The following is a 20,897-nucleotide window of genomic DNA, read 5'->3' as shown; positions in this document are numbered from 1 at the left end:
AGTCAAATTAGGGCAGCCTTTTTTTTTGAGAGTATAGCCTGTTTGCAAATGCAAAGAATCTGTTCCTAATTTCAATTTATTTTACTATTTGTACTCAATTATTATCTTATTTATACCGAGGCCTAATGAGGATTTTAAAAAAAAAGTAGATTTTTTTCCCCTACCCTTGAATAAACATTACATGAAAGAAAATGAGCTCTCTCAGTTATATATTCTTACAGGATGCAGTGGCCAAGAACCTCATTTAGACATAGCACTATATTTGTTTAATAAATCATTTAACTTATCAAGAGAATTTATATTTAAAATACATTTTTCCTATTTAACCTATTTCTATTATCTAAGTATGTAAATATAAGCATATAAGCAATTTTTAACTGCTGGGTTTGTACCATTTTAATTGAATTAAAATTTCCATCCTAATGAAGCTTGACAGAACCCACAAGTAAAAATGAAACCATTATGTAGCAAAAGAGAAATGCACCATTTACCATTCTCCAGCATTAAAAAAAAACAACTACAAAAAAAACCCAGTATGAAAAAGCTAAGAATCAAGATAAAGGACTCCCAAAATACAGAATGTTTTATTAGACAGATATTTAGGGTATATTTTTCTCTAAAAGGCACAAATTTAGTGAGAAGGGCTGTATTTGGTTGCCATATTGGTCACCTTTTGGAAAAAAAATGATAGATGACATTTGCAAAAATCTTGAAAATTGCTATTTTGAAATCCAGGTTTCTTGTTTGTTGATTTAAATCATGACTAAAATTGGCAATCTAAAAGTCCTTTCAATCATTTAGGTTTAAAGCAAATCATTAAAAGTAAGCCTCTACTACTGTAATATGGTTTACCTGGTAAAATTTGTAGTTTGCATTAGTTCAATCTTTTTAAACAGAGAAGAAACCAGTGACTGTCATCATCAGAAAGGAAAAAGCTTTTCATTTCTGTAAATGGATGAGCTGCTTCAAATGGGGTAACTCTGATTTGTTTCTCTCTCCTCAGTATGTCCTGAACTGAAACCAGACCTGTATTATGAAACATTTTAAAGTAAAACAGTTTCTGCTTTCCAGAACTGAGCAGTAAAAAGAGAGTAAATCTGCCTCTTACTCAGTATTTATATTGCAGTCAGTGGGTGAAAGTACTCAAAATATTTCTAGACTAGATTTTTTTCAATGTTTAGGTCTCTGAAGATATAGGTTGAGACTTCTGAGAATGTAAGTAGTTGCACAGATTTCATATTTAGGTCAGTGGTAACTGATTTTCCCAATTACTTGAAAACACTAGTAGGATTTTAAAAGCATTTCTCAATATATAAGTAACATTAAAATATGCTCCAAATACTTCAGATCACAAGGTTCTGTGTGATATTTAAAAAAAAAAATTGAATAAATATTCAAACCTACAGTCCAGCTGTTTGTCCACAACAGGAGCTAACTGAACACACACAGTTTTAGCCTGTCATGTACTAGCACGATGCATTAGCTTGGTTCTCTGGTTAACAGGTTTTCAGTCTTCCTGCTCTCCAGAGCTAAAATCCTGACTGGTGTATAGGTTTTTAGCCTTCCTGCTCTCCAGAGCTAAGCCCCTGACTCTTTAAGGGGCTACCTAAAGTAATGAATTGTGTGTAAGAGTTGCCTTGTACCAACTGAAGGTGCATAAATACTGTATCAGCTTTCAGTAGAGTTGTCCACAAATCCTTAAAGTCAAGCTAACCATGCTTGCCTCAACAGGCTATGTATGAGAAAACACCAAGGCTGAAGCCAAACCAGCATGGTTGTACAGGCCCACAGTCACAGGAGAATATGATTTTGAAGGAATTTCGGTAAGAATTTGGAGCTTCTGTTCTCCACAAAGATTTTTCACTGGCAGACCTGGGTTTTCTGACATTTTTTTTTTTTACTTAGTGTAATTAGGCTGTTGATTTTACCTGGTTGTTCTGAACTAGAACAGATAGATTCCTTCAAAAACCATAGCTAAAATTGTTGTATTTTCCTTACCCTGCTGTAATAGGTATACAATCTTCTTCTTCATCAACATTGAAAGGCAGAGAAAGAAGGCATCTTTTCATTTTGAAAATTTGCTAGGTGCTAACGTATTCTATATAAACATCCTAGCTCCAAGCATAAACAGCAGTAAGAAAGGAGGGTAAGAAACACCTCTCATGCCTTTAGTCATCAAAATGAATCATCTAATCCAATTGATTCATCTAGGCCCCTGTTGCAGTCAGCACAACTGGCACATCTAGCAGCAACTCATGAATTATCATAAGTAGCTATCTGCCTCTTGCTTCTAGTGTGCCTTCATTAAACATTTTGCCAATTGATTACCTCTGTTAGCTTCTGACCATCACACTCATTAAATAATTGGGATTTTACCCTCTAGCTCTTATGTGTTATTTCTCATAACTTGGTAGTTTCATGTCTATTAATATTCAAGCATACACATCTTTTTGCCTTTTAAAATGGTTTATATTTTAAAACTTTTCATAGTTATCCAATAGCCTGAGAAAAGGGCTGAAATGCAGAAGCTAATTTTGATTTTGTCACTGACAAGCTGTGTGTAGCCTTGGGGCTAGCCTGTCTCCTTGCAGCCTGCTCCCAGACAGAGGAAATATGTAGTTGCACGGCTCTCAGCAGCAAAATAAGGACCAAACTGTGACTCATTGTCACATTTCTATTTGACTCCTGCTTCTCTCTTGCTCCACTGGGGAAATAAGTTGTGGCAGACAAACAGCTGGCACAGAAACCTTGTCTTTCTCCTCTCCTCACCTTCCTGGATTAGATCAGTGCACAGTCTCCAGAGCACTGCAGCAAGCAGAGCTGAGTCTCTATTCATTCTTCCCTGCACGGGAGGATGAAGTGTCAGGGGACGCCCATCAACCTTGCACTGTGACCTGCAGGAGATTGGACTAGAAAGGACCAGCTATAGGGCTGGTGCTGGAGCTGCTGTGCACACACAGATTAAGCTGTACATTGGCAGAAGCCATTTCTCAGAGGTGTCAGCCTTTTGCTGTTCGGGTTTCAGTGGTGGCAGCTCCAACTACATCTGCCACTGAGTCCAGCCCAATCCCTGTGCTCACAGACACAGTGGAGTAGCATAGTTTGAGAGCCATGGCTTTTCAGACAAAGCCTTAAGTGGACTTCAGAAAGATCCTGGCTGCTACAAGAATACTCAGTAACTGCTTAAATGTAATAATAACGAGAGCAATAATTACTATTAATTTTAATAATATGACTAATACTAATAATAATATTAGATCCTGAGAGTATAGCAAATACATAGTACTTATTCCCTGTACTGAGTTTTTGTACTTTTTTTTATACAATTTTAAGGACTTCCATTTTTTAATAGTACATTTCTGTGATGGCAATGACATGTAATAGGAGAATGCTGAAGATAATCCTCTGGAATCTTCTCTTAAATACTTGACAGCTAGAGACATAGGTCCTGCCAACTTTCTAAGGACATTTATGAATTGCTGTCTTCAGGGATCTCATTTTGTCTTTCACAGTGTACATTTCACCAGTATTTCCACAACTAACAATTTGTAGCTGTGTGAAGGAATAAGTAGCACATGTGGGTTTTGGTGCAAGTAGGCAGTGGAGGGCTTATTTGCTACATATTTAAATTACTTAATCTCACTGTCATTATCATGCTGTTGACCTGAAAGAGCTCCTCACTGCCTCTGTTCATCTCTAGGTAGATTGTTAGCCTGACACAGGCTGTCAGAAAGAGAGCCCTGAGATGTGCAGCAGCACACCCTGCCAGCCCTGGGCCAAATCTCTGAACCAGAAAACTCACTGTCCTGCATCTCTGTTGTGCCCTGCTCTCTGATGTGTCGGGATGGTACCCCCAAAGGCAAGGAGCCCAAGAGTCTGCCCCTGTGACTGACAGTGGAAAAAAAGTTATAAATACCTATTGCAAGGAGCAAGTGGTTTAGTCATAGCAAAGTCATGAAGAGCCCAGCAAATCATGGGCTGGGAGGTGGTATGGAAAACAAAATAAATTGTGAAAACAAAATAAATTTTGTGAAGTAACAGGTAGTTAAATAGCTTTTTGTTTTTCCAAACTACATGTTGCTGAGGTTTATATCTAAACTTTCAGGTTGTGAGTGCCAGTACTACCCCCAGAGGAAAACAAACTGCAGTGAAACATTAGCTTCAGGCTGAATTCTTACTTTATGCCATAAATAAAATTTCCATCTTGTGGATACAGTGTCTAAAAATCAGTCAATCACTACAAGTGCATTCCAAGTACATGAAAACAAAATAAAACTAAGCCAAATATTACTAAATTAAACTAATTATATAGTTTATTTCCCTGTCACGTGGAAGGTCAGTTTACTGGGGAGCTGATGTCCCTTATCATCTAAGTCTATGCTTTGTACAAAAAGCCCCAGAGAAGACACATACTGTTACAGCTGTAAAAATACTCCTGTAAAAACACTACAAACAAAATTTTTAAAAATTCAGACCCTACTTTCCTTCATTCAATGGTTTTTTGTTTCATTCTAGAGTCTATAATTTTCTTTCTTTAATAAGCTCAATGACTGAAAAGTCAGATTGGTTGTAAAGTTTTATATTTTTTTTGCCATTTATTTTGGACGAAAAAATCTCACTAATTTGGTTATTTCACAGATTTGCCTCATAACAGCCAGGAAATAACCAATGTTTCCAACAAACCTTATTAAGAATATCTAAATAAACCAGTGTTAGTAGTTGGGTTAGGGCTGTCAGGCTGAGCCACCTGTTTTGGCAGTACATGCAGCCAGAAGTAAATTATAGATCAGTCCAACTGCTGATTAAAAATCACATTGCTTCCCTGATGTGGCTAACCAGACATCAAGCAAGGACTATACTACTTGACACAGTCCTAACAATAGCCCTTAAGAAGGAACAGGATCACTTTCTAATAGCACTTAATGCAGATCCTCTTACATGGGCATGAACAATAAAAAATGGAAGATGAAAACAACACCTTTCATGCACTGAAACACCACATAATCTTGAGAAGCAGAATAAAGTAAATCTCAGAAGACTGTTTAAAAGCATTTCTTGTATTTTTGTCATTATTAAATTCAGATAAAGAGTGGAAAAAAATTTGGAGTAAAATTCAACTAAAATATTCAGTATTAAAGAGGGTTGCATTTAAAATACATCCCCCCTTCTGACTTCAGCTGATAAAATATTGTTATGCATCTAAAATGTACTTTAAATATGAATGGTCAGGAAATGTTAAACTACATGAAACATTCACATTTTAGAATATGTATTTGTTGGTTAGTACAATTGCTTTTCATTTTTGCAGGCCGACATCTGGCATATTTATTTCAGCACCATTTTCACTGACTCCCTTAGAAGTCTACCTAAATAAGGATAGAAGAAGAGTTTTTTGCCTTTTACCATTCAGTAACTTCACATACACTTCAAAAATACTCTGTGCTCCCTATGGAAAAATCAGGGCAAACAAATTAAGCTGTTCTGACTCTGGTAAATCTCTGATTATAAGGGACTACCAAAGCTTTTTACTGAGCAAAAGCTTGAGAATAAAACTCTGAACTTCAGACATTCCCTGTTTGTATCACTCTGATGGAGGTGCCTAAATAATGGTGTTCTGCAAATGAAAATAAGGTTATTTTTAGAGGTGTACAGAGAACTTTTTTCAGTAACTCGTAAAAACTCAGGCTACAAGAGTGAAAAAGTAAAAGAGAGAAGAAAAACAGGAAAGAAAAATAGAAAGGAATGCAGAAAACAAAATTAAATGATCCTGGAGCGAAAACATAATTTGCTAAGAACAACAAATGATTTTGACAGGCCACTTCACTTATACTGTTAAATCACAAATCATTTTTTGTTAATTATATTTGAAAAGAGTTACTGTACCTTCTGCTGTAATCTCGGCCATGATGATGGTAAGAGATATTCTGTTTAAAAGGTCAAGATTTACTGTGGCACCTTAGATAGTACTTCTGGGCTGCTGACTCTCGCAGGACTTGCAGGATGAGAAGGAGGGAGGTCCTCTGCTTTTTCTAATTGTGTTCCTTCTTCTTTTATGCTCTCTGAAATGTCTGTTTCCTCTGCAGACCTGGCCTCCCAGAACAACCCAAGGCCTTCCAGAGGCAACACTTAAAGCTCAGTCTAAAGTATCAGCTTCTAACAAAAATAGCCATGCCTCAGAGTGAACCTTCAGCACGGTTTTCTAATATCCTCAGAACCATGCACACCAGAAATAAAATACAAAAAACCACAGCTCTAAACAGGACAGGAATGCATAGAGAGGCAACAAAAATCACAAGAACTGGGAAAGAACTGTTCAACGCTCCTACAGCCTTGCTAGCATAATTGCAGTTCTTTGGGGGGTATGTCAGGAAACATGAAATATAGAGTTCAAAGTAACCTTATCCATCCCAGTACAACTTTATTCTTAGCACACTCAGTGCTTAGCACATTCTTCCTGGCCTTATATGGCTTGGGGAGGGTCCTATGAAGCTCACCGCTGACTAAGGGGGAGGGTAAATTTAGGTGATTTTCTCCACTTAGACTCTTAGTTGCAGTTCAGAACCAATTAAGATAGCAATTTGAACCAAGAAAATTGGCTTGGATTTTTTTTTGTCCTTTTCTGATTTGCTGTAATTATCACATATACCTGTGGAGTTCATCTAAGTATTACAGAACACTGTTAAAATTTTAATAGTAATATTTTATGTAGTCTAGATACAGGAAGGCAACATGTAAAAATATTAAGTAGACAAGACTTGATTTTATGGGTCTGATTAATGGAAATCTTTAAGTAGCTCAAAAATTCTATAATTTTTAAAAAGGTTTTATAAAACTGAAAGCAAGTAGATTCTTAAAAGCATTCAGAGAAAGTAAAATGTTAACAATTCAAATAAGAGCAATTAGTTGAAAACCTGAGCAATCTTTTCCTTGGACTGCTTGTGATTCCACAGCTGTAGAATTATCTATGGGGTCAATAGGTTGAAAATGAAATTAGCAGAAAAGCCAGCATACCTTTACGTAAATGTCATGGTCACATGAAACCAGAAACCACCTTTAACAGCTCTGGCTAGGGAACCTATAGTCACCTTGTCTCTGCTACACGAGCTGGCATTTACACTTCTCATCTTCCTCCCAGGAGATATTGGCACCTGGCTCTGTGGCAAAGTGTGGGGAAAGGAATCTATTTATCCAATGCACAAGATGCAGAAGCAAAGGTTCATTGAACAGCAAAATCACCACCAGGTTTTTCCTCTTCCCTCTACCACTAACACATTTCATACCTGCCACCTGTCTGAAAATGCTAGCTTTTTCTAGACAAAGCTTGCAATCAGTGCTTGAGCCTCTTTCTTCTTTAGCTCTACTAACCTAGTATTTTGCACTGACAAGGTTTGATTACTTGATGTTAAGTACACAGTGTTTTTCTGATCATCCCTCTAGCCCTCTGTTTGCTCCTTTAGCCTGTTCTTCAGTAGATCCTCCTTACTAAAGCTGATAAAGAGATTTTATGTAAAACCTTATTTCTTCAAAAATACTCTTTCATGAGTACCAGAATGGTCAGAGGAGTCACATTCACATATCAACAAAGCAGCTGCCCACAAAAGGTCAGTGGTTAGTAAAGGATGCTAAGGCAAATCCCTTGTTCTTATTCATTATATCTCTTCTGCTGAAGCAGTTCCATTTTTATGAACAGTTAAATATTTGGGGTCACCAATGTTTTGACAGCTTTACTACTTGCTTAAGATGTGAGATAGATCATCTGAATACCAGAAGCACAGAGCTAACCAATCCTGAGAAGTCAGGATTTTTTTTCACTTGCATTCCCATTCAAATTCAAAACATAATAAAGTCTTCATTTTGGAACATGGGGAGAGAGATAAATGGGGAAAAATTAATGTCTGAATCTTTTCTTGTTTTATGTAGCAAGATCCTGAGATTGTGGACTATGCCCATGTCACTATAGGACACAAAAGAACACAAGCTCACACTGCTGTTCTTAAGGTGAAGAAAAAAGGGAGGTTTATTTTCTGACTCCAACATTTATAGTTTTCTTAAAGTGACAGTGGATTGGAGGGTGACGGTGACACCTCTCCAATGACACTGGTTAAACCAACAGTCTATCAACTCTCTCCTCCTCCATAAAGGAATGTAAAACAATGAGTTATTTACAGAAAGTGTGTGAGAAAGTTCACTAAAAGAATTTCAACATCAGAAGGCTTAGAAAATCTTAAAAAACCAGAGTGACATGGCGAGACATAGGTGTTTGTATAACTAACTATATGTGCATGATTGCCTGTCCCTCACCACTTTACATTGCAGCTCCTACCACCTGCCCTCCTTTCCCCTCCTTAATCCCTTGTTACTATTTATGCTTACCCTCAGTCATGGCCTGTTGTTCTGAAATCAAAATATAAGAGTAGAAGAAGTGAGAGAATCCAATTTGAAACCAATTTTCCACAACATCAGCCCAGCAGCCGGAAAGAGAAGTGGTTGGTACCCTCTCATACCCTCCCTTGTATGCACAAAATATTCATTCTGGGAAGCAGGCTAAAGATGACATATGCACCAATATCTTACATATATGTATATATATGTATGTATATCTTACACATATATATGTGCATATACTTATACACACATAAAGTGTGGCTTTAGGTAAATGTATTGGAAGTTACGCAGTTGCTCCCTTTAAGGGATCTGAGTGTCATATTTACTAGAAATAATCACAGCCTTCATGAAAATACACAGAACTAAAATAAAAGAAGTTATGTGTATGTGCATGTATGTTGAAACTGAGAAACAAACATTGCCATCTGGAAATTATAAAGAATATGACATTTATTCTTTAGAAGTCTAAGCAACCGAAAAATCTGAAAATTTTTTAAGGGCAAGTTCAAAGTTTTTTTCAAAATCTAAAAACTTTAGCTCCTGATTCAATTTAGGAGTTTCTTTTAAACTAATCTGTGAAACTCACAGCATGCAGAAACTGAAAAATTTATACCAATCTTCTTGCAACAAAGTAAACATATTTTCCTGACCTAGTTTATATGTTGAAAATTTCATTTTAGTGGGAACCTTTTCTGCCTAACCTGACCAGAAATATTCTTTTGTAAGATGTCCTGTCTCTCTCCTTGCTCCTCAAACAACATGGAAATGAAAAATCTAAAACTACTTTGGTTCTTGCAAGTGATATCTAAACCTGGACACACACAAGTTTCTCATAGTTTCTTCTGATTAAGCCTTGGGCATAATGAGAAAATGCTCTTGCCTCAAGTTAGCAATAAATATCCTGCTGCTGCTCACAGGGGTTACATGGTAAATGAACTGTCCTGGGATCAGTTCTCACGTTCAGTGGTGGGAAGAGAGGGAGGGAAGTGTAGAAACAGCTACACCCTCGCACCAGATTTCTCAGATACACAAGTCTGTGTTAGACAAAATAAAATGACAGTTCTCTTTTCTCTATAGTTGCCTGATAGGGAAAAAAGTGACAATACTAGGAAGAGGGGAGAAGGACATACTATATACTGCTACTAATGTCTGCATGTAGCCACATGCCTTGATCTCAGATAATGCATATTTCACTAAGAACCCTGACTGATGGAACAAAGTGAAGCACTTATTTGAGCAATTTTTTTAGGAAAATGCCAGAGGTTTAGTATTTGTCAGACTCTAATGCAAACTCCTGCTTATTTGTGAAAAGTTTGCTTGTTCATATAATCAAAGTAGGAATGTACAAATACTTTATGAGGTCATTTTTGGGTTGCCTTGATGATAATACTAAAAAGGGAATTAGGAGAGACAATAGTCCACATGAAATTATGAGGTAAGAGAGGAGAGACTTTGATACTGATATAAGAAAGTATTGGAGGAATTGAGTACAACAGTCATTCAACAAGAAAATGCAGGACAATATTTGAGTTGTCTGCTAACATGTTACTGATGAATTCTCAGAGTTCAGTCCTACTGAGAATCAAACTATTCCTAAGAAAAGAGTTTTGTACCCCAGTGCATGCTCAGTAGCAGAGCTGGGTCAAGGAAAGGAAACTTAACTTTAACACTGATACATCCAATGATCTCCCCAGACCGCATGGGAGTATGTTGTTATCAGAAACACCCAGCAATCAACTGATAAGAACTAAATATAGGATGAAAGTATAATGCCAAGGAGAGGGTGAATGTTCCTGAATCTAGTGAGTAACAAAGACATATGCAGAAGCAAATATAGGATTAGAATGATGTCTGCCAACTGAGCTTTGATGTGCGTATGAAGCTGGTTTCCCCTGAAATAGACTTTTACTTTTTATGCTTTATTTTTGTTTAGGAATACTGTTACTTCTAGATGAGATTTTCATTCAGCCCCACTAGTAATACCGTGTTTTCCAGTGTGGATAGGAACACACATTCTGGTGCCTTTGTAGTCTTGATCAGTCAAAGATGTAGCTGTGACTTTCTATGGACCATTACACAACTCTCAAGTAATTTTTTTCCCTGTGTGATTGATATTTCATAATTAATGGTTGCAAGATTTTTTGAATCGACATGGCAAATATATAGGCATATTCTGAAGCACACACAAAATACAGATCAAAGCAAGACCTTGGTATCACATCAGATCTAGGTTAAATCTTGGCACATATATGTTTGTCTCATAAATCAATGTTGTTGCACCATTTTTCAGAGAATTGCATACACAGTACCTTTAAAAAGTTTTTATTTAATATGTAGGAGACAGTAGGTTGAACTCCATAGTAGATCTGTCCTACATTTAGTGTGAACTACTGACAGACAGATAAGGAGCTCTGTCCCTGTAGGCTGACTGGTCTGAATGCAAATCAGCCTCTGCCTGGGGACAGCTGATAAGCACACTGGGGTCACATCACCTTGGCACTCTGAGCTCATTAAAGGACACTTCCAAAGCTATATGATAGAAACACAGCAGGTACAAAAGAAAATATCTATAACACTGGCTGTTCTGCTTTACTATGGTTGATATCACTCTTAGTCATTGTACTGCAAAACTGCTGAAGTAGCTTCAGTCAAGGTGTGTGAATAATGAACATTTTCTAACGTCCAAGAAGGCCAACTGATTATGAAACTACTTCCAGGAAACAAGAACATCCTACTTAATCTTCTTGCAAGCTGGCCAAGAAGGCAGTCTATGGCAGGCAATCAGACTAAAGCAGCCCCCTAGCTTAGGAGAGTTGGGTGTTTTAGTGTTCTCTGCTTTAACTATAAAAATTATATTATATTACTATATAATAAAAATTATATTATATTACTATATTATTTACATAACTTATATTACTGTAAGATAGGTTCAGGGAGGGCATTTATTGCAGTATGTCAAGGTAGACTGCATTTGGATGACCTTTAGCAGCTCCGTGTAACACGCTTTTCCTTTTCTTTTGATTATTGCTGTTCTTAATGAGTATTGTTTTTAGCACCTATGTGGCTTTACTTTCACATCTAGAAAATTACTCAGAAACTGTTTCACAGACAAGTTCTATGACACTGAAAAAGGTATATCTGGAGCTGACTCTTTTAAGAAACAATGACAAAAAATACACCATAATCATCTTTTTTTCAGGACAATCTCTATCCAAGCTTGACCATGGACAGAACATAGAAAGTTGCCCAAGGTTTATTAGAGATGGGGATTGGCTCTGACACAGAATATATAAATGCTCTGTCAAATACTGATTGAGAACTGTTCAAATATACCAAAGTATTTGGTGTTTGGTAAAAAATGTCCTTGCAAAGCAAGGTGACTTCAGTTCCCATAACCTTCCTTGAGAAGAGGAATTTTCTGAAAAAAAATCACTAACTTTTAAAAAATTATTTGAAACCAAGTTTTTATGATGAAAAAACAGGGCTCAGAAATATATCACACAGAAATACCTAGACAAAGAGCAAAATTGCTCCTGAACTTCAAATTTCAAAGCCAGCTCCAAATTTCCAATAATACATTTTAAAATTTCTTCACATCTTAGACTTATGAAACATTTCAATAGAAATCTACATTTAGTGGGTTTTTTCCAGCTATGACCATAGTCAAGCCCATTGCCAAAAACAGATGGAGAGAAAGAAAATTTTGACCAAAAGTCTGCTGTGAAAAGACAAAGAAATATAAATGTTTTCATGCCAAGTACTTGAGAAAAAAAACATGGAGTAAAACTAAGCATCAAGTATCTTCAGTAATGTGAACCCTTTTTGGGATGCTTTAAACTATCTGCTCAGCCTGACCTTCACAGCCAAGGGGAAATCTCATCTTCTTTTCTATTTAATAGCTTACTCTTCTTCTTGATATGGTACATTATGTATCACATGTTCTTAGACACTCAGGCTAGACTGGACCTCCCCTAGTCACATTGGCAAAGTATTTACCTTGTAATAAACCCAGTCAAAGTGTCAGGAGGTCCATCTGGATTTTGGCACTTTCATACTTTGAGAGCTGACACTCAGTATCTAGGCACAGTGAATTAAAAGTCATTTTCAAGCATTTTTTGTCCTGGACATCTCTGTGCAATACAGCTGCAGGTCTAAGAGGGGTTTTGCTGAGAGTTTGTGTCTCCTGCATTTTGTGTTTGTTTGGGTTTTTTTAACTTCATGTTTTTCTGCTATTCCCAGGATCCTGTTTGCCCAGGGATATCAGGACCTGCTTGAGCTATGCATTTCCACAGACACAATAGATATCAACTCCTGGCAGTGGAGAAACAATTTTCTAATGAAATAAAAGTCCTGCAGATGAATTAACTCTCTGTGTGCCACAGTCACCCATCTGGCACTACAGAAACGTATGACGCAAAATGCTGAAGAAGAAATTGAATCTGTTATTTGTCAAAAATATACGGAGAGACAGATAGAGAACAAAGGAGAAAAATATAAAGCACACAAAGTATTTCAGCAATTATCATTTCTAAGAAAGAAATTACATGAAAGAAACCAGATTTATAAAAAAACTTTGTTTCTACAACAGCCATAATTTTTCTTTGTGCTTCCTCTTTCTTTCTCCTACATTCTAGTCACAGTCTTGGAGAGATCAAAGCTGGAATTGCAGATGAAGAATCCACTTTATTATTATTACTATTATTATTATCATCATCATCATTACTATTTAAAAAGAAAATCTAATCTGGGAGCTTTTTCATTAGGCAGTTTAGCTTCTTTACAGAGTAGAAGTGGAAGACATGAATTAGTAAATTCAACCTTGTCAGTGCTGACAGCTGTGACTGCACTGAAAAAAGTATGTCTAAAAATTAAAGGACCTTTTAGAAGGAAATATAATTTTGAGCATTGATGTCTTTACAACTCATCAGAGCACATATATTTCAATTTTCCTTCAATAATACACCACCATTTGTCATTGTCAATCCATTTAGATTCCTGTCCAAGCTCCAACACAAGTCCACAGTCAACTTCCTAAGGCAAACCAAAAAGAATATTTCTCTGCAAAGCACTTACTGAAAAGAATTGCTAGGTCTTTCTTTCTCCTCTCCAGAAACCCTGAAAGAGCAGAACACAAATAGACCAAATGTAGAGGACTACAATGATCCTAAAAGGACAGCCACACCATTTCTTTTTCCAAATTCCCAGCTTAAATGAAAATAAAAGCATTACCCCAGAGGCACCAAGCAGAAGCTCCTCAGCTGCGTCCCCAGAGCTCAGAAGGCAAGGCAAGGGCACTGGGGACTTTTGGAAGCTGCCGGGTGCATTCCCAGGGCCTGAGGACAGCGTGCAGCGCTGGTACAGCTGGCACGGGGCACGGCTGCCAAGGAGCTGCTGGCAGGTGCTCCCTGCGGGTGCAGGGGCCAGCGCCGCCAGGGCAGCACGTCCGGCTCTTGTTGTGCGAGCCTGAAACAATCCAGGTCGGGACGCAAATCTTCTCTGGGGGATCTGGCCTCCGCTACAAGGGTTTGTGCTTGAGATCATTTTGTGGGTCTTTCAAGTAGTTATAACTGCACTTGTGGTTTTTTTTAATTCATAGGCAGTCTGTGAAGAGGACATTTGACTATAAAATCCTATTTTATGTGCCTTGTACCTTAAGGATTTTTCTCTCTGGTCACCCCTGCCTATTCCACTCTCCTCAGCTAACTGGAAAGTTCAGGCGTTTGTGCAAATTAATGTCAGGAGAAAGGTTTTGGGAAGAAAAAGTAACCTGAATATTTGGATTCCGCTTCACCTAACAATGTTGCCTTATGATGAGCAAGGAAAAACATGTTTCTTGTTACAGATAATTGAGAAAGGGGTTTTGGTTTTGTTATATTGTGGTTTTGTGCATTTTTCCTTAAGAGAGGGAAAGCAGATAGGTTTATAGTCAATCCCTCAAGAAGGCAGATATAACAATACTTCTATTTTCCCCATTTTCAGAGTAACAACAAAAAAAATGTTATTTGCTCTACAAATAAGAAGCAGAGCATGACAGCTGAATGGGGCAAACCTTGGGTTCAGCTGCAGAAATAACAAAGTTCACATAACATCAGATAAACAAACACAGGATTGAAAGTACAATCCACCAGAACATGCATTTTGCACAATCAACCAAAACATATACTTTCCACACATCACTGAACTTGAGCTAATGTTCAAAATCATGTTTGTGGCCTATATACAGCAAAGAGATGCCTGACAGAAATGTGGGTGTTACACAGCCCTGGGAAGGTTACGCAAAGGCAGAAGACTGCAAGAAGTGAGTGGTTCATGCCATAAGCAGAGTTATGGTCCCAATTCCCCTACGTAACCTGAATTGACAAACCTACTATGTAAATAATGCCATCCCACTTCCTTTACAGCATTTGTCAAATGAGCCCTTCTTACCTCCATTCTGCCCACCAGTAAATTTTGGTTTTAGTAAAAACCCCACAACTTTTCATCTGTCACAGTAGTGCCCTGACAGCAACAGGTAAACGCTTCTGGCAGACTAAATCCTAATGGTCTTTTTAAACCACTTGACTAATATTTCCAGTTTTCCACTCCATACTAACACCAGTGGACTGGAACAGAAATTTACTCTTGCTCTTTTCCTCCTAAAAGACCAGTATCAGTGCATAACAGAAAGACAAAAAAATCCCCTCTTTTATATTGTCTGAGCATACAATATCTGTCAACCCTTTTATTGGAGTCAAAAAGTATGGAGAATCAGGCAGTTAAAGCTGGTGGTCCTGAAGCAAATTCATGTCTTGGATGGTCTGGGTGTTTTCTGAGGGGTTAAACACACCTGCCACTCTTAACTACAAGACAGTTGGAGTATATTAATATTCTGCTGAATTATTTAAAAGATATGACTAATGCTTCGTGTACCATAAGACTGTTATCTGCAAAAATAACATCTGTGTCAGTCATTGCTGAGGGGTTAGGATTTCATCACTGGCATTTATCAGTGTTTCTGAGTCCTCAGTGTGAAGGATTCTGCCAGGTTACCAGCTCTCCTGCGCCTTCAGGTGTAAAACCCAACCTACAGACTCTTCCACATTTCCTGTTTTAATCAGGGATGAATAAGAATAAAATTTGGAGTCTCCTTCCTGAACAAAATCTAATAAACTTTCTGATAAATCAAAGACTGTGGAGTAGATATGTTAGACAGTCTGGTGTAATATAAGCATTCTTTCAAGAAGGTAGAAAATGATCCCACACTTTGTTTTTTCCTGAGTCCTGGGAAAGAGCAATATTATCTAATGAAATAGCTCAGGGACTGAACTGAATATAATCTACTAACTAAAAAAGACTTCTCACAGTCCTGTGGCAGTGACGTTGTGTCCTCATATGTATAAAACTTTTCTTCACCAGAAATCAACCACCACTGAAAAGAAAAAAGAGCAAACACAAAATCTAATTTATGGTACAACATATCTTTTCCCTATGGTATCTCTCTGATGTCAGATGAAGAATCTTTGGCTGTTCAAGTTATTTCTGATAATTATCTGGAAGAATCTTTCTGTTAGTTGTTGATCGTGCATTGCAGTAGAAGTTCTGTCACCAAAGAACCTCTTTCTCACCCAACTTGATCAATTAAAGGCCAATTTTCAGAGTTTTCAAAGATCTCAGCTAAAGCAAGTGAGAATTGTAGGAATTTTGAAAACCAAAATGTTGATTATGTACTTTATTGCTTGTGTATTTGCATTGCATCTGCAATCAATAATTGTAAATGTAATTATTTAATTGAAAATATGTATGTACCATGATTATACTGAAAGATAATTTTATTGATTTATTGAAAGTTTTTCAGTCCCTTGATCAGCTGTCCTTCATCAAATACACCACTTAGCTGGGAATTTGAGTCAGTTTATGGAAAGAATGTGTGAATGAATGAATACATGAATGAATGAATGAATGAATTGTAGCCACACATTTTATTCCTTTATTATTTGCTATTCTCAGTGTAAGAGGGCATATAATATCAGTTACATTTCTTTACAAACCTTGTGGCCTGCTTTTATTTATTTATTTATTTATAAAATAATCTTGCCATACGTTCCATAGAACTGAAACCTTATTTCCACAACCTTATTTCCATAACTCAATAACCGAGTATTAAGACATTGCCTCTCAGATTTTAGTTTAATTTTTTAAACTTTTCTAGTTTGCTTTGTTCTTCTTTGGAGTACTACAGATACACTGTACGAAATCCAGTAGTTCATTATTTGAGTGTTAGCCTCACACAGTGGTAGCAGCCTACCTCATCATTGTCAAAGGTTATGTAAATCCCAGGACAAAATACTGGAAAAGTCTGGGACTCAAAGCATTCCATCAGTTGTGCAGATGTAAAGCTGTAGAGAGCCCCTTCTTGAACAGTAGCAGTGGTGTGGTACCTGCGCCTAAATGTGCTTGAAAGCAAAGGTCTACTGCTAGAGCACCAGCTGTGGGAGGCGCGGGGAAGTGGTTATATCTTGCTTTTCAGGTGGTGCTACCCTTCACCAGAGGAAGTATTGGACATAAGAATGCCTTTGGGAAGCTAAAAATATATGGATACATCAAATAATTTATGAACTAAACATTCTGATCCAGGTGCATACCAATGCCCTGGTCCTGAGCACTCTTTTCTGACAAATTTTCAGATTGGGCAGCAATTTATGTCCACAACTCTAAAGAAGAGGTCAAGAGTCTCACTTGAATATGTCTCACTTAGTTGCTACAATTTTTGCATTTCCATTAGCATTATTTCAGTTGTGCCACAGGCACATAAATTGAAACATTAAGATGTGAAATGTAAATGATTATTTAAGAAATTTGTGCAAGAATCTGGAACCCATGTAACAATTTTGCACCTGTAATTGTCTCTTGTGTCAGTTGCTCAACATTAAAATAGTACAGAGAGAATTCATCTGTCACTATTAAAAAAGAAATAAATCAGAACTATTAAAATGTACACTCAGCATGAGAATTTTAAATACTTTGACACAATTTTGTAAAAAACCCCTGCACCTAGATGCTATTTTTCAAGTAATTAACATTATTAATTCACTGCTAAAAAGATTCTTTGCATAATTTTTAGGATATATAATTAACACAGTGATTTGTATGAACACTTTAGTCTCGAAAGGGTTTTAAAAGGTTCTCCTTTCAAACTGAGCTTCTATTATTACAGTCACAACCAACAGGGCAAAATTAAATACATATGCCTTGCTCTCTATACTGTTCATACTTCTGTTACACAGAGAATAAGAGTGTATTTTGAGGCTGTTTAGAAGGAACCACTGGTGAGAGAAATACTGTGCCTCAGCCCTCTGACAGCCACACAATGTAATGTCATTGAGGTGGAGGAATTCCAGTGGCAATTGAAATTTTACTCGTTGTTACAGCAGATAATGGCATCTCGCACCTTATGACTTCAGAGACAATTCCCAGCATTTTGTACCAGCTAAATTCAGAAAAAAAGAACCAAACTTTGCTGCCTGAAAAGTATGTTTAGAAAGCATGAATGCCGAAATTCAAAATCTAAAGAACATTATATACCAGCACATGCAAGATAAGGGTGGCAGAAGTATTATTGTCTTATCCTTCCTGACTTGAAAATAGAAAAATAATCAGAATTTGAAGTTTTCTTTGTTATGCACACATCTATTTTAAGATAATACAGGGTTGGAGCCCTGGTGGTCTCAATGAGCCAAAGCAAGCTTGTAACAAAATTCCCCTCACTTTCTTTGATAATTGCATCTCTGGTTGCTGTGCAATTAATACACCAATTTGCAAAGAGAGAAATTTTTGAAGAATCTCCTAACATAAAAGGGAGCAAATCTAACACATGAATCAAGCACAGTATAGAAACATACTGTCTGGTCAATACCTGCCAATGAAATACCAAAAAACCCAGAAATAAAAAAATGGTACTTGATGTGAGCAGACTTGTATTTTTCTTCTGCTGTTAGAAAAAGCATTCTTCAGCCAAAATGTCATCTCATTGTTCAGATTGTGTCAATATACTGCAGCTGTTTTACAAATCAATATCTACTTTACATTCCCTTCCTATAGTGAGCAGTAGGATTTGTTTTGAAAGAACAGGTACAGTCAGAGGTTCTTACCTGATGTGTATTTGACAAAATGTACTAGAGAATAGTATAAGAGATCTTAAGATCTCTTGCCTCTGAAACTGGGCAGCTGTTTGTCTTCTGACACCAAAGAAAAACAAAATTTTAAAACCATCACCACGTTTTTGAGAGTCAGAAACTCTACTGTCACTGCACTTGATGACTTGTCAGCTGAAAGCTTGGCTTTTTATTGTGAAGCCAGGCACACACATACTTGATTGTAAAGAATTCCTTTAAAAGTTATTTATAAAATGACAGCCTCTTTTCTCTCTCATTTCCCTCTGGAAAACTTTGCATTCACAAATTGGATCTTTTGTCGTCCAGATTTTCAAACATTTCCAGAATCTTTGCAATGTCAGATTGATTCTGCCGCTGAGTTTGAGGTGAAGTTAGGCACTTATTGATAGCCTTGTTTCACTGTTCTATCCCAAAGCCCTTATTAAAAATAGCTTAAATTTATCATTTTTTACTTCAACTTTAGAGATCTTCTGCTGCAAAAGAAGCACTGAAACTAAATATTTTCCTGGTATTTTTCACACATCTACTGTCCTCTGGCAGTTTGCATACACTGCAAGGACACAGAGTCATCCTGCACTGCAGACCCGCTCCGTCTGCTCCCATCAGGTTTTGCCCTTACTCACCTTGGAGCACCAGTCCCACCAATGACAATCCAAACCAGTGAACACAATGAGACTTCTATCATTTTGAGACCCATTGCTCCAGTGGAAGATCCCTACCACCCCAATGCTTCTATCCCTTAGCTGTATGGAGCTGAGGTGGATAAATGGGCTGATGAATAGCAATGGACCGCTTTGTGTTGCAAGGATCATCAGAAATAAGCTGCACAATTGCCATGTTGGAGTTGCTTAGACTGAAGATGATCACAACACAACACAAAATATCTCCAAGTCTTTCAGTAGTCAGACTATGCTGACCATTTCTTGGTGCAGAAGAAATCAGTTATCCTAATGCAGTTCATTCAGTCTCTACCACCAAAAAATCCTGCTGTAGACATTAGCCAGATAAAGGCAGAAGTAGCCACAGGCCTTTTGTTCCCTTGTGAGTCTCCAGGTACTGTTTCTGACCACATGGAGCCGCGCCTGTCACTTGAGGCAGGGTTTTTTATTACTTTAATACATTATATCAGGGAACTTAGAAGCAGCTACTGACAAACAGCTTCCCTCTGGATGCACCCAGCACCAGGTAGAGAGCTGGCAGCTCGCCCTTTATGTTTATAATGGTCTCACAAAATGCCAATAGCTTCTTTGGTAATTGCAAAATCTCCAGTACCTGTTGTAGATGTAAGGTTGAATATAAGCAAAAATCAAAACCCACTAAGTATCTGCTGCCTTGATTTGAAGGTTTTTCCCATTTTGACAAACAAAATTATGGAGCTGATAATCACATCCATCCTTTGATGGATGTCTTTGCACACCTACCTGCTTCCAGCTGACTTGACAGCTTTCCTGATTTATGAGACAGTTGCATCAGCATTTCTGCTCTTTCCATTTTAGGGATTCAGCTCACTCATCTCAGTTATTCCTGCCAAATCTCCCTAAGGATCAAAATTCACGTGCAAGATATGGACATCTCTGTATTTCAAATTTGAGCCTAAAGCAGAGACTAAAAACTAAATAAAGGACAAAGCCAATGGTTAAAATTTACTGAAGAAGGAAAGACTTATTATTGTGAACAAAGTATTGGAGCACTGATAGTCAGTGGTGGGCTGTAGTGAAAAATTCCACGGAAAAGCTTTATTATAAAACCTCTAATTAAATGTACAGAGTTGTGCTCATTTTCCATTGCAAAGACGTAAATACAGTCTAGTTACAAAAAGTATAATGGTGCATATCAGGACCAAAGGGAGCTGTGAAACTACTTCTAAGTAGTAGAAGCTCTCACTCTAGAGGAGCTGAAATGTACCAGGTTTTAACTTGATTGTGAATTAGCAGTGATATCAATTTACCCATGTCACAGTGGTTTTAACAGTGTTTTGGAAAGAGAAAAAGCTTTTCATGAGAATTGTGATAAATAGAAATATTCCTTTCAGAAATAGTCCTGTGGTTTTGTCCTTCATTTAAGCCTTTTCTCAGGACTCCAGACTGTTACATGTAGTTTACAATTTACCACTGAGTGAAATTATCCTTGTGGCTCAGAACATAATGAAGGTACCTCTAATATTGGCAAAGTTCCTTTTTTAAGTTTATTAATTATTTTGGTAGTTTGCCTATTACTGAAATCACTGAAGATTTCAACTTGACATGCATTTCTTTGCACCAAGATATAATGAGTTCATGAATTAATTTACTTCTGCTGTATTTCTTCCTAAAGTAAAAGTATATAATCTCTGTCTCTCTCCCCCTCTCTCTGTTTGCTTTA

The 20,897-nt window shown here is 37.2% G+C and overlaps 1 protein-coding gene across 27 annotated transcripts in view; it reads right to left on the bottom strand.

Annotated features, from left to right (window-relative positions):
* Positions 1-6,346, bottom strand: part of TRDN (triadin) — a 225,163-nt gene extending 218,817 nt beyond the window's left edge. For 23 of the 27 annotated variants that reach the window (XM_059467539.1, XM_059467542.1, XM_059467548.1 and 20 more), the window contains exon 1: positions 5,884-6,345. In XM_059467539.1, coding sequence (XP_059323522.1) covers positions 5,884-5,905 — 22 coding nt within the window. In that variant the 5' untranslated portion in view covers positions 5,906-6,345. Of the gene's footprint in view, positions 1-5,883 lie in introns of all 27 variants that reach the window. The other 4 variants (XM_059467534.1, XM_059467551.1, XM_059467562.1 and 1 more) reach the window with 3 other exon arrangements.
* Positions 6,347-20,897: the final 14,551 nt, after the last annotated feature.

The sequence above is a fragment of the Ammospiza nelsoni genome, chromosome 3, assembly GCF_027579445.1.
Source record: "Ammospiza nelsoni isolate bAmmNel1 chromosome 3, bAmmNel1.pri, whole genome shotgun sequence".
NCBI classification, from domain to species: domain Eukaryota; kingdom Metazoa; phylum Chordata; class Aves; order Passeriformes; family Passerellidae; genus Ammospiza; species Ammospiza nelsoni.
The sequence above is the reverse complement of the archived record's forward strand: the minus strand, read 5'-3'. Positions and strand labels throughout refer to the sequence as shown.